We start from the raw sequence: 20,163 nt of genomic DNA, 5'->3' as shown, positions 1-20,163 counted from the left end.
TGGAATCACCACTCTTGGAAGATGTTCTGTCAATTGTTTAATTTTGTAGAAAAAAAATAAATCACAGACATGCCACAAAACTATCATTTCTCAAACTGCCAACCCTCTGGCATTAAGAAACAATTAAAAAAGAAACAAATATAATAGTTGTGGTCAGTCACAATTGCTTTTTTTTAGATCAAGTAGAGGAAAAAAATATGGAATCACTCAAATCTGAGGAAAAAATTATGGAATCATTAGAAAACACTGCACCATTATTACTTTGTTGCACCACCTCTGGCTTTTATAATGGTTTAAACTCTATGAGGCATGGAGTTAACTAATGACAAACAGTATTCTTCATCAATCTGCCTTCAACTGTCTCTTGCTGTTGCCAGATCAGCTTTGCAGGTTGGAACCTTGTCATTGACCATTTTCTTCAATTTCCACCAGAGATTTTCAAATGGATTGAGATCCGGACTATTTGCAGGCCATGCCATTGACATTATATGTTTTCTTGAAGGAAAGTTTTCACGTCCTTTGCCCTATGGCAAGATGCATTATCATCTTGAAAAATGAAGTCATCATCACCAAACATCCTTTCAACTGATGGAATAAGAAAAGCGTCCAAAATTTCAATGTGGACTTTGGCATTTATTGAAGACCATCTCCCCTGTGCCTTTACCCGACATGCAGGCCCATATCATCAACAACTGTGGAAATTAACATGTTTTCTTTAGGCAGTTATCTTCATAAATTTCATTGGACAGACACCAAACAAAAGTTCCAGCATCATCACCTTGCCCAATGCAGATTCGCGATTCATCACTGAAGATCACTTTTATCCAGTCACCCACAGTCCACGATTGCTTTTCTTTAGCCTACTTTAACCTTGTTCTTTTCTTTTTAGGTGTTAATGATGGCTTTTGTTTAGCTTTTCTGTATGTAAATCCCATTTCTTTTAGGTGATTTCTTACAGTTCAGTCACAGACATTGACTCCACTTTCCGGCCACTTGTTTCTCATTTGTTTTGTTGTGCATTTTCTGTTTTCAAGACATATTGCTTTGTTTTCTATCTTGATGCTTTGATGTCTTACTTAGTCTACCAGTATGCTTCCCTTTTACAACCTTCCCATTTTGTTTGTACTTGGTCCAGATTTTAAACACAGCTTACTGGGAACAACCAACATATTTTGCGACATTCCACAATGATTTATCTTCTTGAAGGAGTTTTATAATCCTCTCATTTGTTTCAACTGACATATCTTGTGTTGGAACCATGATTCATGACAATCTGCTTTGTGCAACAGCTCTCCGAGGTGTGAGCACTCTTTTTAAACTGAAGAATAATTAGCAAATCTAATCTGCTGCAGATGTTTTGTTTTTAAACTGCAAATTACAGAGTGATTCCATAATTTTTTCCTCAGATTTGAGTGATTCCATATTTTTTTCCTCTACTTGATCTAAAAAAAGCAATTGTGACTGACCACAACTATTATATTTGTTTCTTTTTTTTATTGTTTCTTAATGCCAGAAGGTTGACATTTTGAGAAATGATAGTTTTGTGGCATGTCTGTGATTTTATTTTTTTTCTACAAAATTAAACAATTGACAGAACATCTTTCAAGAGTGGTGATTCCATAATTTTTGCCAGGGGTTGAATCTATGTACCTGTATATAATGTAGTTATGTATCAATGTACACCGATCAACCATAACATTAAAACCACCTCCTTGTTTCTACACACACTGTCCATTTTATCAGCTTCACTTACCATATAGAAGCACTTTGTAGTTCTACAATTACTGACTGTAGTCCATCTGTTTCTTTACAGTTTTTAGTCTGCTTTCACCCTGTTCTTCAATGGTCGGGACCCCCAGAGGACAACCACAGAGCAGGTATTGGATGGTGGTGGATCATTCTCAGCACTGCAGTGACACTGACATGGTGGTGGTGTGTTAGTGTGTGTTGTTCTGGTATGAGTGGATCAGACACAGCAGCGCTGCTGGAGTTTTTAAACACCGTGTCCACTCACTGTCCACTGTATTAGACACTCCTACCTAGTTGGTCCACCTTGTAGATGTAAAGTCAGAGACTCCTCGCTCCTCTATTGCTGCTGTTTGAGTTGGTCATCTTCTAGACCTTCATCAGTGGTCACAGGACGCTGCCTGTGGAGCGCTGTTGGCTGGATATATTTGGTTGGTGGACTATTCTCAGTCCAGCAGTGACAGTGAGGTGTTTAAAAACTCCAGCAGTGCTGCTGTGTCTTATCCACTTACACCAGCACAACACACACTAACATACCACCACCATGTCAGTGTCAGTGCAGTGCTGAGAATGATTCACCACCTAAATAATACCTGCTCTGTGGTGGTCCTGGGAGAGTCCTGACCATTGAAGAACAGCATGAAAGGGGGCTAACAAAGCATGCAGAGAAACAGATGGACTACAGTCCATCTACAATTGTAGAACTACAAAGTGCTTCTATATGATAAGTGGAGCTAATAAAATGGACAGTGAGTGTAGAAACTATGGCTGATTGGTGTATATAATGTATGTATGTATCTATGTATGTATGTATGTATGTATGTATGTATGTATGTATGTATGTATATGATAGACCTGTTCAGACATGCACACTGTGGTGATAAATTGGCGCACCCTTCTCTCTTCCCTCTTGACGTCGCGCACAGAGAGGCGCTGAGATCTCGGAGCAGCAGCGCGCATCTCTCACTACTGTGTGTTCCTGCATCCCTTCTCCTTTCTTTTCCTCTGTTCTCATATCATTATATTCTTATAAACCCGTGTTCCCGTGTCTCTAAGAGGAACTGAATTATGGGGAAACATGGACCAGCGCAGTGCTGCTCATCCTAAACCCGACATACCTCCTGCTCTGGTTTCATCCTGCGGAGCTGAGATATCAGAAGGTCCGCCTGTTTGACTGAGAGGTGAGAGATCTACTACTGCTTCTGATTTACAGAATAGAGTATTTAGACATTTAAAAAAGCAAATGAAGGAGGGTGCGAATATTGTAGATGCTAAAAATAAAAACGCACATGAATTGTATTGTGCGCTTGTAGTCTATAATAATATCTGCAGGATACGGTTCACTTCATGTCTGACTGGGTTTGCAGCTGGTGCATTTTATAACACGCAAATAAAACATTTAAACACATAATGGCAAATTTTAAACTGTATATTAAGTTTGATTATTTCCTTTTATAAATTATAGATCAAGCTTGTCAGGCTGTTTATAGATTAAGCTTGTTAACACGATATAACTGACATTACTAATGGAAGAATCTTATTTATTATTATTTATTTTTTTCATTAATGCATAGCACAAAAAATATGCATTTTTATTTATTTATTTTTTTACAGTTGCTCTGTTTAGTTTAAATGAATACCCAAATGTATCTGTGTAATTATATAATACATCTTGTATGTCATTATTATTATTATTATTATTATTGCTTTCTTGATGTGAACACTCAACCAGATTCTAAAAGGGATGTAAATAAAATTTTCTTCTATCAGTCGATCTAAATTAGGAACAGCCTGGCATTTGTAATTTAAACAGAAACAGCAAGAGGGCAGAGGCGCCCCCTGGTGCTCAGACGCGCATGCGCACGGAAGAAAGCGTGTAGTACATTTACATTTTCAGACGCTTTTATCCAAAGCGACTTACGACTTACTTAGACAATATACAGTACTGTCTAAGCCTTTGCGGGTTAAGGGCCTTGCACAGTGGAAACCTGGCAGTGGTGGGGCTTGAACCGGCAACCTTCTGGTTACTGGACCAGTAACTTAACCACTAGGCTACAGCTGCCCTGTAGCAGTAGTAGTACTAGTACTAGTAGGAGTAGTAGCCTGGTAAGGAGATGGTGCTGTACGTAAGAAAAATACCACTAATGAATGAATTTGCTTCTACACTGGTGATTTACCTTCTTAGTCAAATAATTAACAATGTAATCCATTTCTGTTTTAATCAATTTCTATGATTCGAATGAAGTGTGATGGGACAGTAATAGTGGAAATAGAATAGAGTAAAATGTCTTTATTTGTCATATATACATATACATGTGTACAGTACAATGAAATTTTCTTCGCATATCCCAGCTCATTTGGAAGCTGGGGTCAGAGCACAGGGTCAGCCATCATACGGCGCCCCTGGAGCAGAGTGAGTCAAGGGCTGCATGGCAGAGCTGGCAATTGAACTCTTAACCTTTCGCTTGATAGCCCAAAGCTTTACCCACTAGGCTACCACTGTCCCTATGATGTCTGGATTTCATTAGAAACTGATGAATAGAAACACAGAAATACATTTATTGTTAGATCTAATATAAAAATGTGTATATAAATGTGTATATAAATAATGCAGTGCATAAATGGTCAAGGATTAAATTGTTAGTATTCTTGTTCAGTGTTTAGAGGTTTAGCTGCATAAACACAAAGCTAAAACTGCTGGGCCCTTAACCAAGGTCCATATCTTTAAATTATAATAAAAACACCCTGGAGGTTGCTTTGGATAAAAGCATTTTGGCAAAATGAGACTAAACAGTTAGTAGAATAACTGAGAGTATCATGATTAAAAATAAAATGATTACCCAACAAAAGGCTCAGTCTTGCAAGCAAAGTCACAGCTTACCACCTTATAACAAACTTCATGCAGATATTTACATGCTTGTCAGAAGAACATTTCTCACCCAACCTTGTCAATTATTTATACATCAGCTACAGTTCTTATTATTGTTAAAGTAACCTGAAGAAATCTCTGGAAACCACTCAGACGGCATTGAATAAGAAACTGTCATGCTACTGGGATGACTATAGCCACATGGTCTTGGGAGTACTAAAGAAAACTGTTGTCACTTACTACAGTACACTGCTGCGTCAAGAAATACAACAAAAATGCTCAAGCCCATCTCAGCTCATCTCAGATGGACCAAAAGTCAGTGGAAACCAATCCAGACTGTTATCAGCAAAAGCTGTTAAAGCCAACCTCTGTCATGGCATGTTGGGTGCATCAGTGTCCACAGCATGGGTGACTTGCATATGTGTGAAGGTTCCATTGATGCAGAGGCATATAATTTTGGAGTGTGTTGTGGGCATCAAATTCTAAATGTGTTTATATTTAAAAATACAAATAAGTTGGTCAGTAAAAACAATAGAAATGTTTTTGTACTGTTGTCAGTTAAGTACAAGTTCAAATGTCCCATTGATTCTGTAAAAGGGGGGTTACAGGGTACATTAAAGATGTAGAAAACAGACTATCATGGATAAGAAGAATGCATATTTAAATGTCAGATCAAAACAGACCAGCAGGGATCTCCTTTTGTGGGTCAATTTTAATTAAGTCAGTCTTTGGTCAGGCAGTGTTCACTGGGGAGAGTCGACCCTGGATACCTCCCATATGTCTTGCTTTGATAACTACTACTAGGCTACATTGCTTAACATCATTTTTTTATAATAAATCTTACAAAATGTAGCATACCTATATGTTTTTCTATTCTCCATTGCACCCCTGTCACCACTTTCATTTTAATTCCCTGTTACATGATTTGTGCCCCATCACACTGAATCAAATCACTGTGTGTTAAGTGCAACTAAAGTAGCAAGGCAGCATTTAAATATAGAAATCTTATACATGGGGCAGTGAGAAACACATAAAGAGAAGAGGAGCCATAAAGCACTATGATGTTAATTATGTAAGAATGTGTCTTACATTTGAGTGGGGTTAAACTATGTTTTAGTCAAGATGGTTGAAGATACTAGTACTGTGTACCAGTTCTTACACATTTGAATCCTGTGTCCTGTTTTTATGCAGTGATTCTGGAATGAACCAGTCGAACCCCCTTCTATTTCTATACAAGGCATATAGACAAAAGTATTGGGACACCTCTTGTATTTTCTAATGTATGTGTTTTAGCCACAACAATGGCTTCCAGGTAAACAAAATCAATTATATAAATTATATGCTGTCAACTTTGTTCCAGCATTACTGGGTTTCAAAGCAAGATATATAAAGACATGAAGAAAAGCCTACACAGAGCCCTGACCTCAGCCCCATTAACCAGCTTGGAAATAAACTGGAACATTAATTGAGGCTTGTATGACCAACATCAGTGCCCAGACATACACAGCTCTTTGGACTGAATGGGCAGAAATTCCCACAGACCTTCTCTAACCTCTTGTGAGAAGTCTTCGCCTTACTAGTGGCTGTTATAGCTAAAAAGATTAGATAATGGTCACTCTATTTCAATACCATTTGTTTCTGAAATGGGATGTCCAACAAGCTCATGGTCACGTGTCCAAATACTGTTGGTTCTGAGTAGAAGCTGATACAAAATACCAGTCTAATTGTAATGGGTGGGTCAGGCCTTGCCAGTGGTGCCAGGTATTCTGAACCCATCCATATAGGATGCTTAACCAAGGTAGAACAAAACAGTGGCTAAACAAACAAACAAAAGAAAAATGTGGTAAAAAAAGGTGCCCAAAATAATGGAAACAAATAAAAAACATAAAAGAAACCAACTTAAAACCACAGCCCGGCCGCTCAGGTGGTGCAGCGGTAAAAACACACGCTGGAACCATCGTATCGAATCTCAGCTCTGCCTGCCGGCTAGGCTGAGCAGCCACATGAACAACGATTGGCCTGTTGTTCAGCTATGGGTGGGATTAAGCCAGATATGGTCTCTCTCTCATAACCAGTGCAATTACGACTGCTGGCTAATTGATGGCGCCTGCACAGAGATGAGAAAAGAGTGCTGTCAGGTTGTGTCTCTCCGTACACAGTGCTGAGTTGAACTGCACTCGTCAAAGTGTAGGTGATAAGATGCATACGGCATGCTGCCCACGTGTCAGAGGGGGCATGGGTTAGCTTCATTCTTCTCAATCAGAGCAGGGATTGGCATTGGTGGAGAGGAAGCATGACTCAATCGGACAATTGGACGTGCTAAAAAGGGAGAAAAAATGCATAAAGAAAATTAAAATAAAATAAAACACAGCCCAATTTAGAGAGGCGAAAAAACAGATAGACGTGTGTATTATATAAGAAGGCGGAACTTGTCTCTGGAGAAAGCTCCACCAGCCAGGGCAGCTGCACAGTGATGCCAGAGAGGCACTAAAATACAGATTATTTTCCTTGGAAAGAAGCTCAATGGCAATAAAATGAGCCGAACAGCCATTCCACTGATTGGTGCAGCCCGCAAGATCCTCACAAAATATTGTCTCGCCACCTTTAGAGACAACTTGCCATGCAGAAGGGGTTATGTTGTGATGGGCAAAAAGTGCTGCAGCACCGGCTGAGTTCCCAAAAGAGTGTAGGCATCTGCGCCGGCGGAAAACAGAACCAGATCAAGCACGGCATATCTGTTTCAAACCACAGAGCAGGTTTCCAACAAAGAAGCCAGCAGCAATTTGATATAGAAACTATGATTAAACAGGAGGATTTACACTTGGTGTGAATTAATGCTTAGTGTGGCACAGAGAGTGTCGATTAAAGTAACCAATACAGTAAATAATCTGTGCTTCCATGCCCCTTGCTGGTCTTGTACGGCAGTTGTAGCTTAGTGGTTAAGGTACTGCCTAGTAATCAAAAGGTTGCTGATTTAAGCCCCACCATTGCCATGTTGCCACTGTTGGGCCCTTAAGCAAGGCCCTTAACCCTCAATTGCTTAGATTGTATACTGTCAGAACTATAAGTCGCTTTGGGTAAATGCCTCAGCTAAATGCTGAAAATGTACATGGTCTAAATGGCATGGCAAATGGGCCTAACTCTGTAAATCAAGCCTCCCTACTGATCTCCATGCCAGGTAAACCTGTTACACTAACAATGACATCCTTTTAGCAGTCTAAATTTACTGTATGTATTATGATGTACAGCAAATTCGCATAGCATATGCATAGCATAGCATATATAAGCGTATACAAACACTGGATCCCAGCAATAATGGGCCAGTGCAGTTTACCACAGTGCCACCCAAGACACAAATAAAAGGTCTTACTTCAGTTTATTGAAGGTTTTCTGGAAATATGGCATGTCAAATACACTGATCAGCCATAACATTAAAACCACCTCCTTGTTTCTACACTCACTGTTCATTTTATCAGCTCCACTTACCATATAAGAGCACTTTGCAGTTCTACAATTACTGACTGTAGTCCATCTGTTTCTCTACATACTTTTTTTAGCCTGCTTTCACCCTGTTCTTTAATGGTCAGAACCCCCACAGGACCACCACAGAGCAGGTATTATTCTCAGCACTGCAGTGACACTGACATGGTGGTGGTGTGTTAGTGTGTGTTGTGCTGGTATGAGTGGATCAGACACAGCAGCGCTGCTGGAGGTTTTAAATACCGTGTCCACTCACTGTCCACTTTATTAGACACTCCTACCTAGTTGGTTCACCTTGTAAATGTAAAGTCAGAGACGATCACTCATCTATTGCTGCTGTTTGAGTTGGTCATCTTCTAGAACTTCATCAGTGGTCACAGGACGCTGCCCACTGGGTGCTGTTGGCTGGATATTTTTGGTTGGTGGACTATTCTCAGTCCAGCAGTGACAGTGAGGTGTTTAAAAACTCCAGCACAACACACACTAACATACCACCACCATGTAAGTGTCACTGCAGTACTGAGAATGATCCACCACCTAAATAATACCTTCTCTGTGGTGGTCCTGTGGGGGTCCTGACCATTGAAGAACAGGGTGAAAGCAGGCTAAAACAGTATGCAGAGAAACAGATGGACTACAGTCAGTAATTGTAGAAGTACAAAGTGCTCCTATATGGTAAGTGGAGCTGATAAAATGGACAGTGAGTGTAGAAACGAGGAGGTGGTTTTAATGTTATGGCTGGTCAGTGTATAAGTGTATACAAACACTGGATCCCAGCAATTATGGGTTAGTGCAGTTTACCACAGTGCCACCTATGTACACCAAGTTTTGTCTTTGATTGATTGATGCCAACGTTGTCACTATTCTCAGTAAATAACTTCTTCTTGTTGTTTTGCTTTACTTTAGTTCCCTAACTGAAGCAAGAAACATGGATCCATCAACAACCGGTCAGCAGTATGGCTCCAAGAAACGAGTCAAAATCCATCCCAGTACAGTGACTGTGAAATATGCCACACACTTTCCTCAGCCGGGGGACGAGGGTTACGATGATGCACCTTCCTTTGAGGACTTTGGCTCCTTTATGGAAAACACCCCCAGCAAAAGGCTGGTGTCAGACTCTGTGCGTGGCAGGACTTTCTTTGGAACAATGGATGTGCATTCTAAATCAGAAGAGCAAACCAAAGGTGTAGGTGGTCAGCTGGCTAGTTTTGGTGAGGCCTCGGTTTTAGCATCGAGAGTCACATGGGGGGTGCTGTTCGGTGCTGCTGTCGCTCACGGCTGTGTCGCCCTGATAACGCGGCTCGCGGCAGATCGCTCCAAAGTGCCCTCGTTAGAGCTCATTTTCATTCGCTCAGTCATTCAAGTGTTGTCCATATTGGTGGTGCTGTACTACAAGGAAGCCCCGTTCGGTCCGAAGGGGTATCGTTTGCGCCTCTTCTTCTACGGAGTTTGCAATGTCATTTCAATCACGTGTGCCTACACGTCATTTGCAATAGTCCCTCCAAGCAACGGTACCATCATGTGGAGAGCCACGACGACAGTCTTCAGTGCCATCCTTGCCTTCCTGCTTGTAGACGAGAGGCTGGGATACACGGATATCGTTACAGTAGTGGGCAGCCTCTTCGGCTTGTGTCTGGTCATGATCCCAAACATCGCAGATGAAGAAACGTCACCTGTAGGCTTCTGGAAAGAGGCGTTCGGATATACCATGACAGTTATGGCAGGTCTGACTGCCGCCCTGTCCATGATCGTGTACCGCGCCATTAAGGAGCGTGTGAGCATGTGGACGGCACTTTTCACCTTTGGCTGGACGGGAACGGTTTGGGGAGCATCCACCATGTTTGCCATGCAGGAACCAATCATCCCTTTGGATGGCGAGACCTGGGGCTACTTGATTGGCATCTGCATCTGTTCCACCGTTGCATTTCTTGGGGTCTACTATGCACTGAACAAGTTCCACCCTGCTTTAGTGAGCACCGTGCAGCACCTGGAGATCGTTGTGGCTATGTTTCTGCAGTTGGTCGTGCTGCACATGGTGCCATCTGCTTATGACATCATTGGTGCGTTAGTCATCATGATTAGTGTCTTTGTACTCACAGGCCTCAAACTTTACTGGGTGGGGAGGGCAATTCGGCAGGATTACCAAGAGATTCTTGACTCACCAATTAAATGAGAATGCCATTACAGTGTTGTGTGTATGTGAGTGTGTAAGGCTAAGTGTGTCTGTTTGTGTAGTGTTCTACCCCCCTCCCCAATCCCACTGCCCTCTGGCACGCCATGACATCAATGAATGTCTTGTATTCTAGTTATTTTGTATAGTGCTGTTGAAATATTGTCAGTGGTATAATGTCTTTGCCAAGTGTTAATGTGTAAAATAAAAAAGACCCATGGTGTCTCCCTCTAGTTGTATTTCCTTTTTTGGCATTATTTGTTAGTGTCAATATTTCAAGTTAGCAGGCTTTGGTTTGTACTGGTTTGGTATATACACTGATCAGCCATAACATTAAAACCACCTTGTTTCTACACTCACTGTCCATTTTATCAGCTCCACCTACCATATATGAGCACTTTATAGTTACTGACTGTAGTACATCTGTTTCTCTGCATGCTTTGTTAGCCCCCTTTCATGCTGTTCTTTAATGGTCAGGATCCCCACAGGACCACCACAGAGCAGGTATTATTTAGGTGGTGGATCATTCTCAGCACTGCAGTGACACTGACATGGTGGTGGTGTGTTAGTGTGCGTTGTGCTGGTATGAGTGGATCAGACACAGCAGCGCTGCTGGAGTTTTTAAATACCATGTCCACTCACTGTCCACTCTGTTAGACACTCCTACCTAGTTGGTCCACCTTGTAGATGTAAAGTCAGAGACGATCACTCATCTATTGCTGCTGTTTGAGTTGGTCATCTTCTAGACCTTCATCAGTGGTCACAGGATGCTGCCCATGGGGTGCTGTTGGCTGGATATTTTTGGTTGGTGGACTATTCTCAGTCCAGCAGTGACAGTGAGGTGTTTAAAAACTCCAGCAGCGCTGCTGTGTCTTATCCACTCATACCAGCACAACACACACTAACACACCACCACCATGTCAGTGTCACTGCAGTGCTGAGAATGATCCACCACCCAAATAATACCTGCTCTGTAGTGGTCCTGGGAGAGTTCTGACCATTAAAGAACAGCATGAAAGGGGGCCAACAAAGCATGCAGAGAAACAGATGGACTACAGTCAGTAATTGTAGAACTACATAGTGCTTCTATATGGTAAGTGAAGCCGATAAAATGGACAGTGAGTGTAGAAACAAGGAGGTGATTTTAATGTTATGGCTGAAGTTTTGCTCAGTTTATATACTCTGTTTTTTAATATGTTTGGTCAGAAAGATTCATGTGTAATAATAAAGGCTAGCTAAAAAGGGGTAGTTATTTTTAATAGCATAGTATAATTTAAAATACATAACATACTATTATGCATAGTAATAATTTTCTGAGATATCCTTCACACACTGAAAAAATAAATTCTTCTCACTCACACATCAATTTCCACATTCAATTAAAAGCATGGTAAAGACTTTCCTTTTCTTCTTTTTATCAAGTGACCTTTTAAATCCAAAATACTTTTTCTGCATACTTATAATGCAGAGGAGAACCAAAAGCCTGGCTGATGCTCTAAATGTACTGTGATTGATTTTTCTTGTTGGAATTACAAAGTAATCATTAGACTCTGGCTGAGAGAAGCTGGAAGACTGAAAGAGGATGTGTGGTTTGAGATAAAGAGGAGGTCATGGGTATCTTTTATATTATTCACACTCTGTGTTTGTGTTGCTTTTATAGAAACACAAAGCACTATTACTGGCAAAGCAAAGAACATTAAATAAACTCTCACATTTGGCTTTTTAGTACCAGAGTGGGCTTCATTATACAAGAGCATTAAAAAAAATCATATTTTTCTTGAAAACAGTTAAAGACTACACCGATGAGGCATAACATTATGACCACCTTCCTAATATTGTGTTGGTCTCCCTTTTGCTGCCAAAACAGCCCTGCAACTGTGATGCACTGTGTATTCTGACACCTTTCTGTCAGAACCAGCATTAACTTCTTCAGCAATTTGAGCTACAGTAGCTCGTCTGTTGGATCGGACCACACGGGCCAGCCTTCGCTCCCCACGTGCATCAATGAGCCCTGGCCGAACATGACCCTGTCGCCGGTTTACCACTGTTCCTTCCTTGGACCACTTTTAATAGATACTGACCACTGCAGACCATTGGGGAACACCCTACAAGAGCTGTAGTTTTGGAGATCTGAGCCAGTCGTTAAATACTAAAATTGAATAAACAGTAGACTGTAAATAACAATTTAGAAGTAAATTACATTTTCTTCATCACTGTTAAAACAATAAACAATTTTTCACAGTTTAGAAAGCAATTTATTAAAACTAACAAAAAAAATAAACTATAAAAATTAGGGATGTCTCAATCAAGGCATTTTTTAACTGATCGGTATCGGCTTTACTAAGGCCGATCCTAAGCCCGATCCTTTGTTTTACGTCAGCATGTCTGCTGTGTGGAAATACTTTAAATTGGAAAGTGAAACAAGTCCAACAATGAAGTGTAATGTCTGCAATGTGAGCGTTTCACGAGGCGGTAGGAGCAGAGCTGCGTTCATTACTGTAGAATTTTACTATTTATATGGTGTGTGAGTCAAGGATCACTCCGGTTTACAAAACAATAACTTTTAATCCGAGTATGAAAACTTCAGGACCATAACATATAGCACGAGTTACAAGACTGAACAACATCTCAGTATCAAGCACTCTGATTGGCTTAGTTATGTAACCGAGCATTGTAGTGATGCACTTGCTTAATAAAGAAATAAATACACGGTATATTCACAAATTGTCGGGAGCAAAACACTTTATTAACTTCTTCTGTTACGGTACCGAATAGCGGACAGCTTGAGTCATCGCGTTAGCCAAGCACGCTATTCCATGCACTATGGAAGCCCAAAGGGTCAAAACACACTCACTTTGTGTAGAAACGTCCATCAAACCATTGTCACAATACAACCACAGAAAAGTTTGTTACAGTTACAACACGCATACAAGTACGGTGGCTCATAAGAAACAAACCAGATATCATTTAACCAAACAATCTACAATTACTACCAATTTAATATGGCACCTAAAAAATAAACACTCGGTCGAATACAGCGAGTTTATCATTATATGATGAGAAGAGGAACCAGCTGTCCGCTAACACGGCAGAGATGCTGATTTTCCTCAAAAAGAACCTTCACTTCATTTTGAGTGTTCTAGTTTTACTACTACAATGCTGCACTTAGTTTGTTTACTTTAATTTTGTAAAAATAAAAGAACATTAAGCAATAGCTTGGATGCAGGCAGGTTTTTTCCTACAGCACTGCAGAGCTATTCAGTTGTTAAACATATACATTGGATTAATTTGAATAACTGTAATGTACTTGAAGTGTGCACTGTGTGAACAGTATTATCTAGTTCTTATCTAGACAATATCTAGAAAATACAAGTATCAGTTTGAGACTTGGTATCGGATCAGGATCAAAATTAATGATTGGGATCGGGTTTGGGAACCAAAAACTTGATCAGGACATCGGGTTGTTGTTGTTGTAAAGCGTCCTTGAGCATGGTTAAAGGCGCTATATAAGTATAACTCATTATTATCCCTAATAAAAATATTACATTTACTTGTTTACATTTACATGTACTTTTTTTTTTTTTTTTTTTTTTTTACATTTTTTTTGGATGAAATGGAAGTTGTGTGCTCTGGAGTAAGTACGAAAAGAACCATCCATCACTTCTGTGATAGCAGCATTAATGCAGAAAAGTACACTGAGATTTTAGAGCTCCAGTGCTGCCTTTATATGGGTGAGTATTTAATAAGTTAGCAACATAATGGCTAATGGGTAGCCTAACCTTTTCACTATCAGTAACTATCAGTTTTAGAGAGCTTTGTTTATTTTGCTTCTGAACAGGTTTTTTTGTGGTTTAGTTACTGCTCATGCTGTACACCTGCCTTAAATAAGCTTTTAATAAAACCCACAAAAGAGGTGTTTGCAGTAATTCTGGTTAGTGCTTAGAAATAGCCTACGTAGGTCATTATTAATGTGGCAGCCCTGCTATCCACCATACTTCAATTGTTTTAGTGTAGGTGTTCCTGTGCATTAACATTAATGCTAACTGTACCATCTGCATGTAACAGCATATATTCAACTCTTTAAAGAAGGTTTCCCATGGTATTTAGGAGTCATTCATTCATTTATTGTTTGTTTTACTGCTGCTTTTTCCTGGCCAGGGTCACAGTGGGTCTGATTATTGGGTGAAAGGGTAGGAAACACCCTGGTTGCCAGTTTCTCACAGGGCAAAGACACACAGATATTTACAGACCCTTACACTAAATGCAATGTTAGTAGCTCCAGTTTGCCAAATAGACACAGGAAGAACTTGAAAACTCCACATAGAAAGTACTCTGGCTGCCCAACCAGGGAATTGACCATGAACATTTCCTGCTGTGAGAAGAAAGTGCTACCCACTGTGCCGCCTTCATTTGTGATCTATGATTTGTGATCATTTGTGTCTAGTTCATTTGTGTCTATTCAGTCAAAAACGCATTTGTCAAATCACACACTGATCCACGTTCCAATTCAAGGTGTTCAATGTGTGAGGCTGAATCACCTTAAGATCACTGAGCAGATCAGCATGCTTGGAGAAGGCGTTAACTGCCCTTGTCTCTAAATGAGCTTACAAAGCTTCCAGTTCCCTGCCACCCCTGCTTATGGCATCACTGAAGCTTAAATCTGCAAGCTCTGTAAAACAGGGTGAACACTTTCCTGAGCCACAATCAGCAGCCACAATTCCAAATTCCCCAAAAAATTCAATAAAGCTAAATTTTAAAAAGGGAATAAGATTTCAAACACCCCTATAGTGGACCATACCATTTCATGTCTTATCTCCCTTCTTTACTTTCATTATTAATCACGTCTTAATTAATGTTGCAGTTGCACAAGCCAAAGAGGGCACTGTATGTTAATGTATGTTTTTGATTAGTATAGACAAAGGCGCAGAGCTTGGGGGTTCTTGGTCATAGAAACTTGTGGTGATCAGGGATGTTGGGTTGCTGTCGTTCTGCCTCTCTTGTCCGATCACTCAGGTTTGATGACGGTGGGAAGGTGGGCGCTGATGTCCTGTAAAAGCCTTCATGACCTTGTTACCTACTCGCTCTCCCTTTTAGTTATGCTGTAATAATTAGGGCTGCCAGAGTCTAAAACTCTCTGTAAAACTGATATTTTACTCAACTAGCATTGTGCATTTTAACTACATTCTCTGTTGTTTTACCCCGAGGTGGTTCTGATGGAAACCTGTTTACCTGTTAAGGATTGAAGTCGAGACTGCCGTGCCAACAATGCTGCTCCTGCCGGATGTGACGAGCCTGGAGTATTTGCACCAAGAATGACAAGAACTCACTACAGACTTTATTGCAGACTGGACTGAATAATAACTCTATTATTATTTATTTATTGCCAGTTATAACTTTTAGCTCATTTTATTTTTGTGTTTGTATGATTTGTGTAAATCCTATTTATTTAAAGTATCCTCCAGACCACCCAAGAAGGATGGGCCCTGCTGAGTCTGGTTCCTCTCAAGGTTTCTTTCTGTAATTTTCAGGGAGTTATTTTTTTTCTTGCCACTGTCGCTCTCGGCTTGCTCAACAGGGTTTTTTTGTATCTGTTGGTCCTGGATTTTGTAAAGTTTCTTTGAGACAATGTCTATTGTAAAAACTTGACGTAAGTAGCTAGTTATCTAGCTTGTTTAATATATTTTAATACAAGTGTAACACACCTCTAGCAGGCGGCATGGTGGTTCAGTGGGTAGCACTGTTGCCTCACAGAAAGAAGGTCCTGGGTTCGATCTCCAGGTGGGGAGGTCCGGGTTCTTTCTGTGTGGAGTTTTCATGCTCTCCCTGTGTCTGCATGGGTTTCCTCCGCGAGCTCTGTTTTCCTCCCACAGTCCAAAGACATGCAAGTGAGGTGAACTGGAGGTACAAAATTGTCCATGACTGTGTTTGACATTAAAACTTGTGAACTGATGAAGCTTGTGTAATGAGCAACGAGCGTTTCTGTCATGAATGTAACCAAAGTGTGTAAAATCCTAATAAATAAATAAATAATCCAACTCTAGCTATCCAGCTTGTTTAATACAAGTTTTGCCATGTATGGAATATGGATTTAATTTTAGAGTTTGACAAATTTAGATTATTGGGTGGTCAATGCCTTTAATGTTAGTCAGGCACAGGTCTAGATGGTGTATCACCTTCATACTCTAGACATTACATTAAACAAGCCAGATATTGTAAGTACTGTAAAACTTCAATGAAGCACGTACCTGCGCTGTACTGGTTTCCTTTACGTCCTGGAGAAAAAGTTGCCTCCCTTTCCAGTTCACTGTATAATTCCCACTCTACGTAAAGTCCTCCACAATGACAAAAAGAAGCTGGGACGCTTTGGTGGGACTGCATATTAATAGAGCTGTCAATTTCTCACATGGCCACCAGGTGGCGCTTAAGAGCATTTAATGTGCTGTGTTGGTTGCTCTTAAATATAAGCCTTACATATAATACAGCCTTCTACAGTATATGTTACATATGAAATTGTTGTCGTGTATCATGAATAAAAATAAGCAATCCCTAATAAAGGAATACATATTAAGTGTCGGGCGGCACGGTGGCTTAGTGGGTAGCACTGTCGCCTCACAGCAAGAAGGTCCTGGGTTCGATCCCCAGGCAGGGCGGTCCGAGTACTTTCTGTGCGCAGTTTGCATGTTCTCCCCGTGTCTGCATGGGTTTCCTCCAGGATCTGCGGTTTCCTCCCACAGTCCAAAAACATGCAGTCAGGTTAATTGGAGACACTGAATTGCCCTATAAGTGAATGGGAGTGTGTGTGTGTGTGTGTGTGTGTGTGTGTGTATGTGTGTGTATGTGTGTGTATGTGTGTGTATGTGTGTGTATGTGTGTCTGCCCTGCGATGGACTGGCGCCCCGTCCAGGGTGTTACTGTGTGCCTTGCGCCCATTTAAAAGCCGGAATAGGCTCCAGCACACCCCCGCGACCCTAATTGAATAAGTGGATGAGAAAATGAATGAATGAATATTGTGTCAATCTCATGAATTCTACAACATCAAAGTGATCACATTGCATACAGTAATGATATAAAACTACTTTTAGCTATTTATACATGTTAATAAATTGTAAAATAATATAATAATAGGTTTTATTTGAATTAAAATGAGCATATTAAATAAGACATGGTACTCTTTGAGCATTTATTTCCAAAGTATAGGATTATTGTGCAAGTCTGTTAAAAGGAGTGTGTACATGCAGCCATCATATTAAGCAGTACGACACTATGTAAGGGAATAGGAGGGGTTCTGCACTATGGGTAGAAAGGGTCCATCTGTCTGTGCAGGAAACAGATTGCATCCTGAAGTGTCATGCACCCTCCATTCAGCTCCCTCCACTGTGAGCTCTGCACCATTAAAACAAATAAAAGGAGACACAAAAACACATTTTAATTAATGCATCCATTATAATATGAAAAATGCATAATACACATGAACATAATGAGTGATTCCAAGAATGACGGAACATGGAGGCTCTTAGCAGACACTAGCTGCTGGAATAAACGTGAAGTTTGTTTTCTATTATTGTGAGGGCTTTTAATGTATGTACGTCTAATTTGCTCAGGATGAAAAAGGTTGGAGTGACTGGAATTGCTGTAAAGATTGTTAATATGCCAAATAGGTTTCATAGTCCTCATTTTATTTTAGATTAAATTTTTATGTTTTACCACCGCTTTATTCTAGTCAGGGTTGCACTGGGTCTGAGTAACCCGGAATTACTGGGAGCAATGCAGTAACACACCCCAAACAGGACGCCAATCCATCGCAGGGCCTTTGGCATCCCTCCTTCAGATGTAGCCAATCTATTATTTATTTATTTATTAGGATTTTTACGTCATGTTTTACACACTTTAGTTACATTCATGACAGAAACAGTACTTACTGGTTACACAAGATTCATCAGTTCACAAGTTTAATGTCGAACACAGTCATGGACAATTTTGAATCTCCAATTCACCTCACTTGCATGTCTTTTGACTGTGGGAGAAAACCGAAGCTCCTGAAGGAAACCCACACAGACATGGGGAGAACATGCAAACTCCACACTGCCCCAACTGGGGATCAAACCCAGGACCTTCTTGCTGTGAGGCAACAGTGCTACCCACCAAGCCACCGCGCCGCCCACGTAGCCAATCATGTCTGTATAAAGATGCCCAACTGGCCAATAGCACCACTGACACATTCACAAACACACCTCATATTTAGAGCAACCTGTTTGTACTGAATCGTATTACATTTACATTTTCGGCATTTAGCAAATGCTTTTATTCAAAGCGACTTACAGTACTGTGACAGTATACTGTCTAAGCAATTGAGGGTTAAGGGCCTTGCTCAAGGGCCCAACAGTGGCAACCTGGCAGTGTTGGGGCTTAAACCAGCAACCTTTTGATTACTAGTCCAGTTTCTTAACCACTAGGCTACAACTGCCCTATACAATCTATTACACAACCTATTATTACAATCTACTTGTAGGTCTTAGAGCACCAAAAGTATTTAACTACAGTGTAATGCAATGATTTCCAAAGTTGATGCCTTGATGCCTGTTTAGGTGGTGCCACAGATACTCTTACAAAATTAAATCTTCTAAAAAGTAGTAAAAGTAGTACAACTGGTGAGACAACCTAAAATGATTCACTAATAACAGGTCACCAACCAAATACAATTACTACTCAGCCACCAAAAAATCCCATTTGCAACCAAAATCTAACTAAACAACAAAACTGAAAGCTGGTAAGTGACCTAAAACTGAATTCCTACTCATAGTCCTATTATTATTCATTTCATTTTCCTCAGTTGCATTATCCTGGTCAGGGTTGTGGTGGGTCTGGTTGGATGTAACGCCTCACCATGTCTGTTTAACATTCTTGGAGAAGAAGTGATAAGGATTTGCCAGAGGATGTAGGATTAGTGAAAAGACCATTAGCAATCTTAGATATGTATTTTTGGTCACATAACCAGAACAACTATAGCAACTGGTGTGTCGTATTGAGAAAGCTGCAAAGTAAAATAAAATACTGATGAATGCAGAATAAAGAAAGTGATGATAAACAAAGATTCCGAAGTTCTGGAGATAAAGGTGGAAGGTAGAAGATTGGAACAGGTGAACTCCTTATATTTGGGAAGTATAGTATCAAATACCTTAGAATGTGCTGGTAAGGTAAAGTCAAGAATGGCAATGGGCGTGGTGGTGATGGTCAAATTGACAAGGATTTGGAAAAACAAGCCAGTTAGCACAGTCACCAAGCTTTGACTCATAAAAGCCTTGGTCTGGCCTGTAGCCACATATGGATGTGAAGCCTGGGCATTAAAGAACGAGGAAGAAAGATACAATCATGCTTTTGAGAACAAGTGCATTAGAAACTGCATACTGTAAGTTGTGAACAGGAAGATGATGACCACTGACCACGGGCATTAATGAAATTGGATTCATCAGTGTGGCCAACCATGCAAAACGATGGAGGCGTAGTGACGTGATGTGACTGAGTGCCATGCAATAATGCCAATCTATTGCAGAGCTTTGGCCACCCTCCTTCTCCCCCTTACTGCTTAGATTTGAACCAAGGTGATAACATAATAGACTGCTGCACGACTCAAAGGCCTACTATTATTATATTATTGTTATTATTTATTAAATAGGAATTTATTTATAGGGCTTTGACCCTGTGAATAGTGTACAGTGTAGTGTATAGTGTACCAAGTGTGCTAAAACAGTGGGAAAACAAAGCTTTCTAAAGTTGTAAATGGGAAATTTTACTATTATACGTATAAGATGACACTTTTTCAACAGGTCATTTAGTGAAATATAAACATTTTCTGTATACTACAGGTAATATGAAGTACATAAAATACACAGACACATAC

General features: G+C 40.3%; 1 protein-coding gene across 1 annotated transcript; it reads left to right on the top strand.

Annotated features, from left to right (window-relative positions):
- Nucleotides 1-2,686: 2,686 nt before the first annotated feature.
- Nucleotides 2,687-10,498, top strand: slc35g2b (solute carrier family 35 member G2b). The gene is made up of 2 exons (XM_062992038.1): nucleotides 2,687-2,927; nucleotides 9,002-10,498. The coding sequence occupies exon 2, from the start codon at nucleotides 9,024-9,026 to the stop codon at nucleotides 10,266-10,268; it is 1,245 nt and encodes a 414-aa protein (XP_062848108.1). The 5' UTR covers nucleotides 2,687-2,927; nucleotides 9,002-9,023; the 3' UTR covers nucleotides 10,269-10,498.
- Nucleotides 10,499-20,163: the final 9,665 nt, after the last annotated feature.

The sequence above is a fragment of the Trichomycterus rosablanca genome, chromosome 3 (assembly GCF_030014385.1).
Source record: "Trichomycterus rosablanca isolate fTriRos1 chromosome 3, fTriRos1.hap1, whole genome shotgun sequence".
Classification (NCBI taxonomy): domain Eukaryota; kingdom Metazoa; phylum Chordata; class Actinopteri; order Siluriformes; family Trichomycteridae; genus Trichomycterus; species Trichomycterus rosablanca.
Note: the sequence above shows the minus strand (reverse complement) of the source record. Positions and strands in the feature narration are given on the sequence as shown.

Bases quoted from the DNA above. Each gene is read 5' to 3' on its own strand.
- slc35g2b (XM_062992038.1), top strand. From the start codon at position 9,024: ATGGATCCATCAACAACCGGTCAGCAGTATGGCTCCAAGAAACGAGTC.